This window comes from Pagrus pagrus (assembly GCF_965226575.1).
Source record: "Pagrus pagrus genome assembly, chromosome: 18".
Lineage (NCBI taxonomy): Eukaryota > Metazoa > Chordata > Actinopteri > Spariformes > Sparidae > Pagrus > Pagrus pagrus.
The window spans coordinates 3,884,795-3,898,536 of record NC_140202.1 but is presented as its reverse complement, the minus strand read 5'-3'; the positions used below and the strand labels follow the sequence as shown (position 1 = coordinate 3,898,536).

The 13,742-nt window shown below is 47.2% G+C and overlaps 1 protein-coding gene across 3 annotated transcripts in view; it reads left to right on the top strand.

The window, feature by feature from the left end:
* Window positions 1–13,742, top strand: part of LOC311274013 (CAP-Gly domain-containing linker protein 4) — a 42,577-nt gene that overhangs the window by 7,466 nt on the left and 21,369 nt on the right. For all 3 annotated transcript variants that reach the window (XM_084381406.1, XM_084381405.1, XM_084381407.1), the window contains one exon: window positions 1,569–1,687. In XM_084381406.1, coding sequence (XP_084237532.1) covers window positions 1,569–1,687 — 119 coding nt within the window. The remainder of the gene's footprint in view (window positions 1–1,568; window positions 1,688–13,742) is intronic.

Sequence of the window (13,742 nt, the reverse complement as noted above, 5' to 3'; positions counted from 1 at the left end):
GACAAATTACTGCAGTTTATATAGCTTGGGTAATTTTTTGGATACTGTGATGCACTGAGTTGGTGTTAAATCCAGTTTTTTATTTAGCTAGTTTGCATAAAAATGAAGATCTAATGCTGTCTCCAATCCAGGTCTGGTGAGAATTAGTAAGTCTGTGAGCCTTACTGTGCTTTCCATACAGCACACAAGCTGTGTTGTGTCTATGCTGACTGCAGTCGGTGGAGAGAAAAGCTACTACAGAAATTGCTGAACAAGTTATTTTGTATACAAATTTATAAATGACAATCGTAGTTACACTAGATAGGCAAATACTGACTTTATTAATGATTACAGAAACACATTTTAACAATTTTGCTTTGAATAACAGCATCCTGCCTTTTTTAACAGTAATGTGTTCTAAGTGAGATCAAATGATTCTCTCGTGGTTATATGCCAGCAGTTATTGTTTCTGGTTATTGACTCTGAAAACTGAAATCTGTGCCATAAATACAGAAAATGAGTCTGGCTACTGTACAACAGGGGCTGATTAAGTTGTGAATGAGTATTTAGTAAACTAATGAATTAGGGCAACATTGCAGATTCTGAGTGGTCACAGCATGTGTGTGCAATATCAATGCCCTGAGAGACCAGGAAAATGAAGGTTCCTGTTCACTACAGTTGTAGATCACGTTTGTCCCCGATAACAGCTGCCAAACGCTGTAGCAATGACTCAACAATGGATGGGGGGCCTGTTCCCAGATGGTGGTTTGCTGGGTTATCTGTATAACTGATGTCTTTTTTTACATCAATCTATGTTCCAGTTTTGGAGATGTTCGCTACACCTGATTCATGGACCAACATCCTGTATTGTCCCAACTTTCACATTATTTACCATGATCTCCCCTACTCTGACCCATTCATTATTCACCTTTTATTCTTTAACAAGCATGAATTTGCATATATTTGGCAAAGATGCAGCTTTGTGGACCAATGAACTGATGGTGCAACGGAAGGAAAGTGTCTAGTCTAAAACAACTGGTTCATGACGTTATGAAAGGGGATGTGACAAAATGGTGTATGTGTCGGTCTTTTTTTTAGAAAGTTTGGTCAGGTTACGTGAATCCTTTTAGAAATGCCTTTTTGTTGTGGGCCACTCCCACTGCCAACCCCCTTTAGCTGATTGATGCAAAATTTCAGCCTCCTTGGGCAGAAACTGTGGCCACCAAAAGGTGGGGAAATGTTTTTGTTGACCAACCGACAGAGCGGCCTTTAGAGCTGCTGGTTGCAGCTGCAAAGCCCAGCAGCTATCATGGTGGTGCTTGCAACTCCCAGCACTCATGATCATATCAAGACATATGTCATATCTGGCAAATCTTGCTTGAAGTCTGTCTTGAGTAATCCATTCAAACACAAAATCTGATGGAGTTTGTGTTAATCTAGCAATATTTACACAAACCAAAGGTCTGTGTCTTAATTTGAAGGTACTATTAGAAAATCATCTAAGGCAACATTATGAAGTGTCAGAAATGCCCCCAAATCCCATAAAATGTATACAAATGTTGAATACTAATCTCTCCTGTCTTCTATAGCGGTGGATGCCACCTGTAGTGACTTTGACTTTGGCACCGCCCTACACATCGCTGCATCCAACCTTTGCACATCTGCTGTCAAATGTCTCTTGGAGCTGGGAGCCAACCCTGCTTTCAGAGTAAGTTATATTTTTTTCTTCTTTTTCCTATCATTCTGTGATCTGAATCAAACCTTCACAAGAGCAGGGAGCCTTTCTCCTGACACCCCTCACATTATGAGCCCTGTGCTGCTGCACTGAGGGCTCATTTAACTTGTGTAAGAGATTCTGTACCGCAGATTAGAATTCTAATACATTTAAAAAGACGAAGCAAAAATTCAGAGAATATTTTGACACACAGTCACGCTTAATGATTCAAAAATGTTACTGCAACCTTCTCAAATATGAAAATGAAATAGTTTTCTCTTGAGCAGAACTATCTTGCACTTCAGTTGAAATGCATTTGGGATGCTTTGGTTTATTTTGAACTCGTGACACAGGATCCTGTCTAACAAATCGCTTGATCATTCCTTCTTTATCAGAAATATGTTTCAGTGTGATAAGGGAATGATATTTCTCCCTCCCCTACCAACGTATATCTATTAATGATAACAAAATACAGAGCTAAGACCTCAAGCCTCTAACCATTATTTGTATTAGTATGAGATGTCTGCACAGAGCCCAAAGGATATTAAAAGACAACACCCACCCAGGCCACAGTGTGTACACCCTGCTGCCATCTCGGAAAAGATACAGAAGTATCTAATACCATACCACCAGACTACCGAGCAGCTTCAGGCTGTGAGATTCCTGAACTTATTCTGAACCATCTACCATGAGAATTTTTTTTTCTTCTTGTGTAGCAGACAGGAACTACAGCTTATATTTTGTTCCAAAACCCTGATGTTGAAAAATGACTATTAATCTAACCTTTAAACTTTTTTTAAATTTTTTTTTTTTAAGTCATTTATACATTAAATTAACAGTTAAAATGCTCATTACAATTTCTCCTCACATTTGAGGTACTGAAACCAGAAAATGGCATCTTAAATTTTTAAATAAATCAATTGGTGGATTTTATCATTTCAGCACTACTAATCACCTCACATAATACACCTCATTCAATACAGCACCACCACAAACTGAATTTTTACTTCTCAGATACAGTCTTAACAAAAACGAACCATCATAAACCTAACAAAAGTTGTTTGTGTGAAGGCTGTTGTATTGGATTTCATCAGGCTGTGGGTGTCGATAATACTGCTTCTACCCCCTGCATTCGCACGCAGATGTCATCAATCAGAAGAAAATCACTCCCACATTTTTCCCACCGTCAAAATTACAAAGCCTTTTTTAGTGATGTAATCATCACTTCTTTATTTACTGCATTAGACTGGTTCGATGGAGACCTTTGAGTAGAAGATAAGTGTTTATGCTCAGTTAAATATAACATATTGCAATCTTGTAGTACTTGAGTACTTTCTCAGACCTCACATTTATTTTATTTCAGATATTCAGTGTGTTTTTTGTGTGTGTATGTGTGTGTCTGCCTTGTGCCCCTCAGTTCCAGTCATTTAAAGCCTTGGCTGAGGGGTTTGCTGAACAGCCTTGATTAACTGTTATCTTGAATTAAAGGATGCATAGCAGAGTCCCAGTGGATGGGGATGTGGCGAAATGACCATGCAGTCTGTCATGACCTATACATTTGAATACAGTATTAATTATAAAGTTATTATAAAGTGTTTATCCATACTAGACATTTTATTTCTTATTGTCTCATGCCATTAGCATCCTTTTAGATTTTTGAGATTCATTGAGGCTGGTGCCTTTTCTTTGTATGCACTAATTTTCCCACTGGAGGTCACCAAAGCACTACATACTATAATCCCCTGCTCATAGATGAGTGCAGAGGCTCTTTATGTTTTAGTATCTGAAAGAAAAGCTTGGAGAGCATGTAAAAGATGGCTGATGTGAACCAGCTTTTATTTTTAACCCTTTATTTAGAGATTTTGGGTTTTAGAGACATGGATGTTTGTTCCTTGTCCTTCACACCATTGAGGGGAGATTATTTACTCTCAACTTCATTATTTAAGGTTTATCGAGTCTCTGCTGCTCTCAGCTTTAGAGATATGTTGCATCTGTGTCTACATGTTCTGATAGTGTCTCCCCCACCCCGAGTAATCTGCTTCATGGATTTTAACGGACCATTATGTTTGCTGTGACCCATTCAATTTTACTTGAGGTACAGAGCACTCATGCGAAAACATCAAACATTGTGTATACTATTTGATTATTACTTAAAGAAATGCAACACTAGCCTTGTGTCTCCTGGAACATGTGACATGTCTTTTCTTTCAGTAGAAAATGTATTTTGGTTAAAAATAGTTTGTATAACATCACTATCAGCCATCTTTGGCAGCACCACATTCAATTCGTATAGGCGTGTGCCCTGATTTGTGATGTACTGGGATGCTTTACCTGCCAAACTGTGTTGGTTGAATTTGAAAAATGTCATTGGTGGCTGGCAGTGGAGTATTAGGCATGATATCATAGCCAAGAAACTCAGTTTAAAGTCTCCCTTCTCCTTTTGAGTAAAGGTCAGACTTGGAAGAGGTTTAATTTGATTTTTCTCCTCTCTGGCCCTGTAGAGATTCGGCTAAACAAACCTTGGAGTTGAGCAATGGAAAGTTTAATAAGGCTGGGGAAAAAAAAAATATATGTGCCTTGCATTTCATGCTTCCATCACCGCATATTTTATGACTTAATAACAATGACAACTCATCATACTTTCCATTAGTAGCATGTTACTGTAGTGGATTGCTTGATTGTTCAAGATTTTGAGTGAGCCACTGTTGCAGGTCTGTTTGGTATGTGCTGGAATGTGAAGTTATCCCATCTTTACATTTTGCTGGCACATACATCTCCCATGAGCTGTATGCTAATGTTACAACCCTTGTTGAAAACACAAGATGTTATAACTTTGTTTTATCTATTTGGTTTAAGCTACACAGTTTGGATCTATCAGCCAAAGTGCTCAATGTGGCATACATGTTATCATCACACAGAGGGAAAAGTCTAGTTTGAGTTTGTACGACATTTTAAACTGCCACATCACGTGCATTACATGATTGTGTTTAGAATGCACTAATTTACTAGTTTATTACAGTTCTTACTTCTGTACACCCACTGGTGTTGTTTTGGATTGCACTATATTGACAGATGTTTAAAATATTCAGTCCTCATCATGTACAGTGGGGAGAACAAGTATTTGATACACTGCTGATTTTGCAGATTTTCCCACTTACAAAGCATGTAGAAGTCTGTACTTTTTATCATAGGTACTCTTCAACTGTGAGAGACGGAATCTAAAACAAAAATCCAGAAAATCACATTGTATGATTTTTAAGCAATTAATTTGCATTTTATTGCATGACATAAGTAATTGATACATCAGAAAAACAGAACTTAATATTTGGTACAGAAACCTTTGTTTGCAATTACAGAGATCAGATGTTTCCTGTAGTTCTTGACCAGGTTTGCACACACTGCAGCAGGGATTTTGGCCCACTCCTCCATACAGATCTTCTCCAGATCCTTCAGGTTTCGGGGCTGTCGCTAGGCAATACGGACTTTCAGCTCCCTCCAAAGATTTTCTATTGGGTTCAGGTCTGGAGACTGGCTAGGCCACTCCAGGACCTTGAGATGCTTCTTGCGGAGCCACTTCTTAGTTGCCCTGGTTTTGTGTTTCCGGTCGTTGTCATGCTGGAAGACCCAGCCACGACCCATCTTCAATGCTCTTACTGAGAGAAGGAGGTTGTTGGCCAAGATCTCGCGATACATGGCCCCATCCATCCTCCCCTCAACACGGTGCAGTCGTCCTGTCCCCTTTGCAGAAAAGCATCCCCAAAGAATGATGTTTCCACCTCCATGCTTCACGGTTAGGATGGTGTTCTTGGGGTTGTACTCATCCTTCTTCTTCCTCCAAACACAGCGAGTGGAGTTTAGACCAAAAAGCTCTATTTTTGGCTCATCAGACCACATGACCTTCTCCTATTCCTCCTCTGGATCATCCAGATGGTCATTGGCAAACTTCAGACGGGCCCTGGACATGCGCTGGCTTGAGCAGTGGGGCCTTGTGTGCACTGCAGGATTTTCATCCATGACGGCTGTGAGCCTGGGTGCTCACAGGAAGGGCAGGAAGGAGGCAACAGCGTGGGGTGAAGATGGTGACAGTTTTATTTACCAGCCGGCAGACACAAAAACAGATAAACAGAAAGGAACAGCCGTCGCGGCTGAGGGTAACGCGGCCAAGGGGAATGACTGCCTGCCGTCTCCTGTCGTCTGTGGTGCTCGGTCCTCTCCCAGGACCCAGCCTACTGCAAGAGACCAGAACCAGGTTACAAGCGTGCTTATATTGGTGATTGATTACCTGATTCTGTCCAGCTGTCTGAGCACCGGCTGAGCCACTCCTCCCTCTCCTCCAGCAGCCGGCGCCTCAACCACACCCCACTGCCACATACCCCCACCGCCCGACTTAGGCCGGGATCCCGCCGGCCGCAAGCCCACTCCCCCCCCCCTCCGCCAAGCGGGAGAGGAAGTCAGCCACAACCATGCGGTTACCCGGCCTATGGATCACTTTGAACCTGAAAGGCTGTAATGCTAGATACCAGCGAGTGATCCGCGCGTTGGCATCTTTCATGCGGTGGAGCCACTGGAGCGGGGCATGGTCCGACCAGAGGGTGAATGGGCGCCCCAGGAGGTAGTAGCGGAGGGCACCGACCGCCCACCGTATGGCGAGGCACTCCTTTTCCACCGTACTGTAGTTCACCTCCCGCTGAGCCAGCTTCCGGCTAATGTACAGTACGGGGCGGTCGACCCCCTCCACCTCCTGGGACAAAACGGCCCCCAGCCCACTGTTCGAGGCATCGGTCTGCAGGATGAAAGGGAGAGAAAAGTTAGGAGTGTACAAGAGTGGCTCCCCACAGAGGGCTTGTTTTACCCTCTCAAACGCCAGCTGGCACGGCTCCGTCCACTGGACCGGATCTGAGGCACCCTTTCGGGTCAGGTCGGTTAGGGGGCTGGTCAGCTCGGAGAAGGCCGGAATAAACCTCCTATAGTAACCGGCCAGCCCCAGAAACCTCCTCACCTCTTTTTTCGTCCTGGGTATTGGGCAGGCCGCAACCGCAGCGGTCTTTTGCACCTGTGGCCGCACCTGCCCGCCGCCCAGGTGGTACCCCAAATACCGTACCTCCCTCCGTCCCACCGCACACTTCTTCGGATTGGCCGTGAGCCCCGCCCGCCTCAGAGACTCGAGCACTGCCCCCACCTGCTGCATATGCTGCTCCCAGGTCTCACTATGAATGATCACATCATCCAAGTAGGCCGCAGCATATGCAGAGTGAGGCCGCAGCACCCGGTCCATGAGGCGCTGGAAAGTGGCTGGGGCCCCGAACAATCCGAATGGAAGCGTGACGAACTGGTACAAACCGTACGGAGTGGAGAAGGCCGTTTTTTCCTTGGACTCTAGCGACAAGGGAATCTGCCAGTAGCCCTTGGTCAAATCCAGCGTCGTATAAAAGCGAGCCGTGCCCAGCCGATCCAGGAGTTCGTCGACCCGGGGCATTGGATAGGCATCGAATTTGGACACCTCGTTGACCCTGCGATAGTCCACACAGAACCGTACTGACCCATCGGACTTGCGAACCAGCACGATGGGGCAACACCAGTCACTGTTGGACTCTTCTATTACTCCCATCTCCAACATGGCCTGAAGCTCCGCCTGAACAATTTTCCTCTTGTGTTCTGGCAGCCGATAGGGTCGTGACCGGACCGTCACCCCCCGGGGTGTTTCTATGTGGTGGTGTATGAGGCGGGTGCGTCCTGGCAGGGGAGAGAACACATCAGCAAAACGCTGCTGCAACGAGGCCACATCTGCTCTCTGGCTTGGCGAGAGATGGTCATCAAAGGGGACCGGCACCGGCTGGCTTGAAGTAGCCAGCTCCGGTCCCAACTCATCCCTCTCGATCACCGTGGTTGCCAGAGAAACAGGCGTCACCTCCCTCCAGGCTTTAAGGAGGTTGAGGTGGTAAATTTGTGTGGCCCCACCCCTGTCAGAACGCACCACCTCATAGTCAACATCCCCCACTCGCCGTGTGACCACAAAGGGCCCTTGCCACTTGGCGAGTAATTTGGAGCTAAAGGAGGGGAGCAATACAAGCACTTTATCTCCCGGTGCAAACTGTCTGAGTTTAGCCCCTCTGTTGTACAGCCGTTGTTGACGCTCCTGGGCCTGGAGCAAATGCTCACGTGACAACTTACCCAGTGTATGGAGCTTTGCTCGCAGGTCCAGGACGTGCTGTACCTCGTTTTTGCTGGTGCTTGGACCCGTCTCCCAGCTTTCCTTTACCAGGTCCAAGACACCCCGGGGTTTTCTGCCGAACAGGAGTTCAAAGGGGGAAAACCCCGTGGAGGCCTGGGGAACCTCCCGCACTGCAAACAACAGAGGGTCTAACCATTTATCCCAATTACGACTATCCTCGTGCACGAACTTACGAATCATGTTCTTTAGTGTCTTGTTGAACCGCTCCACCAGGCCGTCGGTCTGGGGGTGGTATACACTAGTCCGGATTGAATGGACGCCCAATAACTCGTACAGTTCGCGTAGTGTCCGTGACATAAACGACGTGCCCTGATCAGTCAGGATCTCTTTCGGGATCCCGACTCGGGAGATTACCTGAAACAGTGCCTGTGCCACACTCCTTGCGGAGATGGTGCGCAGGGGCACTGTCTCGGGATAGCGCGTTGCATAGTCCACTAGGACTAACACAAAGCGATATCCCCGTGCGCTCCGGTCTAATGGCCCGACAAGGTCCATGGCAATTCTATCAAACGGGACCTCAATTAGTGGTAAGGGGCGCAGCGGCGCTTTTGGGGTGGCCGGCGGGTTGACCAGCTGACATTCGCGGCAGGACGCACACCACCGACTTACGTCCGCCCGAATGCCCGGCCAGTAAAATCGGGCCATGACCCGGCTCAGTGTTTTATCATAGCCGAGGTGACCTGCCATGGGGTTGTGATGAGCCGCCTGGAAAATTGTTTCCCGACGGCTTTGGGGCACCAACAACTGGGTGAGCTCTTCTCCGGTCCGAGCGTCACGTGTCGCTCTGTATAATCTGTCCCTAATGACAACAAAATAGGGGTGAGTGGGTGCTGTGCCAGGGTGAACCTGGCAGCCATCAATTCTCATCACTTGGTCAAAGGCGTGACGGAGGGTCTCATCCCGAGACTGCTCGAGTGGAAAATCTTCCATGGAGGCGATCTGGGGGCCCCCCGGAGCCAGCTGGGCTGGCCCCGGTGGCCCCGCGCCCCCCCCGGCAGCGTCAGGACGGGGCACCCCCGCCTCACCACTGAGCACAGCACACCACTCACATTTCCCTGACATACGTGACTGCACCCTCATAGTGTCCCCCGCTAAGCTAGCGAACCCCGGCCAATTCGTGCCCAAGATTAGAGGGTGCAGGAGGCGAGTGCTAACTCCAGCCCTGACCTTATGCTTTTTCCCTCTAAAATAAATTTCCAGAGTCACCACCGGATAATCGTGAATATCCCCATGCACACACCTCACCTTCAACCACGATGCCTCTAGCAACGCCCCTGGTCGAACCAAGCGCTGGTGGATCATGGTCTGTTCACAACCAGAGTCCAGCAGAGCTTGGTGTGTACCCCCCTGTATACATACCGGTATACGATGCGTCCCTTCCGAACCGGGGGAGGGGGCCGGCGGTCCCGCAACCCGAACCACTTGCCCCACCTCCATGAGCGGGCACTCCGCCCGGAGATGGCCGGGCTGCCCGCACCGCCAGCACCCCTGCCCTGGCATCTGAGGAGCCCCCCGGGGCGCCGGTCGCTCAGACACGTAGGCCGGGCCCTGCGGAGCAGGAGAGAGAGAGCGATTAGTGTCCCGGAGCGGTGCATGCTCCGGGGGAGGGTGTGGGTATGTGTGTGTGTGTGTGGGTGGTGCCGCTGCCGCCGGGAATCTCCTCCTCGGGGCCGGGGTGGGACGGCCCGCCGGGATCGTCGCTGGTCTCGCCTCCTCCTTCATGCTCCGCCGGGGCAGGGAGAGGTGGTCCTCCGCGAGGACGATCGCGGCCGCGATGTCGGGGGGTCGGTGGCACTGGACCCAGTTGGAGGTGGAGGAGGGCAGCCCGGCGACGAACTGCTCCAGTGCCACCTGGCCGACGATGTCCTCCGCGGAGTTTGTCGCCGGCTGGAGCCAGCGCGTCGCGGAGTCGAGGAGCCGCTGCGCGTAGGCAAAGGGGCGGCCGGCCTCCTCAAAAGAGAGCCCCCTGAACCGCCGCCGGTGTCCCTCGGGTGTGCTGCCTAGACGGTCCAGGATGGCCCTCTTCAGCAGCGCGAAGTTCACACGGGAGGCCGCTGGCAGGCTGTGCGCGGCCAGCTGCGCTACCCCGGTGAGCAGCGGAAGAAGCCGGACCGCCCACTCCCCCTCCGGCCACCCACACGCCTCCGCCGTGCCCTCGAAGATGTCCAGATATGCCTCCGGATCATCGTCAGCGGTCATCCGTTGGAGGGCAAACGGCGGAGGCCGGCCCCGGCCGGGCTCCGCAGCCGCTTCCGGAGCGCTCAGGGTGGCCGGGCGCTGCAGCAGCTCCCGCAGGAGAGCACGATCGTCCCACTGGGCCGCCGCGATATCCACCAGGGCCTGGGACTGCTGCTGCTGGAGCGCGGTGGTGCTCTCCTGCATCGTCGCCAGGTGCTGGAGAGCCAGCGACAGCGGCGTCTGTGCGTCCATGGTCCAAGTCCCTGTTCGGGCGCCAGATGTGAGCCTCGGTGCTCACAGGAAGGGCAGGAAGGAGGCAACAGCGTGGGGTGAAGATGGTGACAGTTTTATTTACCAGCCGGCAGACACAAAAACAGATAAACAGAAAGGAACAGCCGTCGCGGCTGAGGGTAACGCGGCCAAGGGGAATGACTGCCTGCCGTCTCCTGTCGTCTGTGGTGCTCGGTCCTCTCCCAGGACCCAGCCTACTGCAAGAGACCAGAACCAGGTTACAAGCGTGCTTATATTGGTGATTGATTACCTGATTCTGTCCAGCTGTCTGAGCACCGGCTGAGCCACTCCTCCCTCTCCTCCAGCAGCCGGCGCCTCAACCACACCCCACTGCCACAACGGCGTAGTGTGTTACTAATGGTTTTCTTTGAGACTGTGGTCCCAGCTTTATTCAGGTCATTGACCAGGTCCTGCCGTGTAGTTCTGGGCTGATCCCTCACCTTCCTCATGATCATTGGGAGATCATCATCATCGAGGGAGATTGACTGTCATCTTGAACTTCTTCCATTTTCTAATAATTGCGCCAACAGTTGTTGCCTTCTCACCAAGCTGCTTGCCTATTGTCCTGTAGCCCATCCCAGCCTTGTGCAGGTCTACAATTTTATCCCTGATGTCCTTACACAGCTCTCTGGTCTTGGCCATTGTGGACAGGTTGGAGTCTGTTTGATTGAGTGTGTGGACAGGTGTCTTTTATGCAGGTAACAAGTTCAAACAGGTGCAGTTAATACAGGTAATGAGTGGAGAACAGGAGGGCTTCTTAAAGAAAAACTAACAGGTCTGTGAGAGCCGGAATTCTTACTGGTTGGTAGGTGATCAAATACTTATGTCATGCAATAAAATGCAAATTAATTATTTAAAAATCATACAATGTGATTTTCTGGATTTTTGTTTTAGATTCCGTCTCTCACAGTTAAAGTGTACCTATGACAAAAATTACAGACTTCTGCATGCTTTCTAAGTGGGAAAACCTGCAAAATCGGCAGTGTATCAAATACTTGTTCTCCCCACTGTATGTACTGGTAATTGGAGTGGACAAAACATGTGCAGTTGAGTACGACAGTAGAGCACTAAGATAGACCGCAAAGTTGAATCTGTTTGGTGATATGTATATTGAGAGAGTTGTAGGCTTATGAGTAATTTATTAGGATACATTTATAAAAAAAAATGATCAAAACCATAGTTTAAGTAATTTAAGTGCTGCTGTAGACACAGTGTATGGATACTATGGAGTTGGTAAAAACATTCACTATGTGTGTGGCTGAGTGTGTGACAGTTTTGAAACCGTATGATGGTTCACTGTGAGAGCTTCACATTGTGTTCCCTCAGGGCACTTCGGTGAAATGCACGGAAAATACCTAGAAGTGATTATTGGTCTTATTGTTCTATCTATTTAAAGCACAAAGGTAGAGATGAGTAGGTTTAAGGGGAGTAGGGGAAAAAAAAACATAAATCAAAACACAAAATATAGAAGATTCACATTCACTTTCCTTGAATCAGTCTTGTGTAATGCCGTTTCAAAAGGTCGGATCAGAACAGCTGTACACACACATTCATTCAAGCCCCTGTTGTGCATTAGGTGACACGTACATTACCTCAGTGTTCCAAAATGTGAGCGTCAGGCCTTGGTGATGTATTAACGAGCTCCCCTCATCTGTCACACCTCCACAGCCCTCTCCTCCCGACTCCACTTACACTTGTTTGAACTGGTTTACACAAATGAACTGCGGACATTGTCCTTTCACTCATCCAGCACACAGTGGGAGATGGTTCATATCAGACACTTTCTCCGTGGTGTTGTTTCTGTGTTGATATAAATACTACATGTATTTGGACGTATCCGCAGTATCAACGAAAAACTGGAAAAGCAGAAAAGAGTAGAGGTAGCTAATGATGACCTGCTCTAACCACACATGGGCTTAATCGGAACCTACATGGACTTTGTATAAGGGAACTGGCAGTGTACAGTCTGTTTAATGTCCAGGGCAATTGATTCGGACATTTGTATTCTCACATACAGCTAATGTCTGGACAATTTCAGGGTAGAAGGTGTGTAAAAGGGGCTTCTATCTCAACTCTTACTGAGTCTAGTCTCTCTGAACTACGTAACTTGTGTGCTTACTGGTTGAAACAGGCGGGAGGGCAGGCCTGTAGCTACCATTGAGGACAGCAAGGTCATGTCCTGTCTCTTCTGGGTTATTGTGCTCATAAAGATTTTGTTATGACAAGATTTTCTAATTCCTTTTGCCCTCTGTGCTGCGCCTGTGTATCAGGGTCTTTGCACACAGGAAATGAGGCACAGATAGAGAGTTGTATGCAAAATGTTTCAATGACACCTCATTTATCACTACTCCATTGATCACTTATGAGAAATATATCTTCTTCATATTTTGTTTCAAATAAGAATGACATTTTTAATATTGTATTTCTTATATTAAAGGGAATATAATAGATTGTTAAATATTTAATTTAAAGGGGCACTATGTAGTTTTGGAGAAGAAATTCAACCTCAGAATTTTGATATTTACAATATTAATGATGTAATAATTCAATGTTCTTTGGAAAATAAGGTCCCCTGAGCAGTATTCAAGGTAGAAAGGTAGAATGGTCTGGCAAATATAAACAAAGTCAAACAGTATGAAATTGTGTTGTCTTTAAAGGTCAGTTTGTTTATTCAGTCATGAAAGCAAAGAGAGTTTTTAATAGTTTGTAAAGGCAGAAAACATCAGTCCATGAATATCATTAAAAGTTCTTCCCCAAAACTACAGTGTAACTTTAAAGACCTACGAGGCAAATATATCTTTTCACCAATTGCATGCAATTATATCAAACAATTTCCAGCTCCTCTTACTTCTCTAGGTGTAGCAACCGCTAAATTCAAAATTAACCAGGCTGCTTCCACCAATAAGCTACAGAGCAGTATTGCTCGTTCCTGTAGTTGTGCTTCTCAGCTCAGTGTGTTTAATAGTGAAGGTGATTTCAATGCAGTAAGAATCTGAAATGAAAAGTATAATTTTAGGCAGGTACGTGAAACCCCCCTAGCAGGTCTAGGACAAATGACCTTACTATTTCTAAAATCTTCGCTATGGCCCTGCGGGGGGGATGTTGTTTTGGGAGTAGAGATAAGATGAGAGATTCTGTGAGGCCCAGCATCCAAGTTTTACAACTTATAATGAGGAAAGTTTTGGTAGTGGAAGCAAAAATACAGTTCTGTACTATTTGAGGATCTAAGAGTCTGTCATCAGGGAGGTTGATACTGAACTTAATAGTTATCAGTATTGATCATTTATATTACATTGGCATGGAATGCTGGCAAATTAAAAAACACATTTTTGGATGAAATTCACTTCT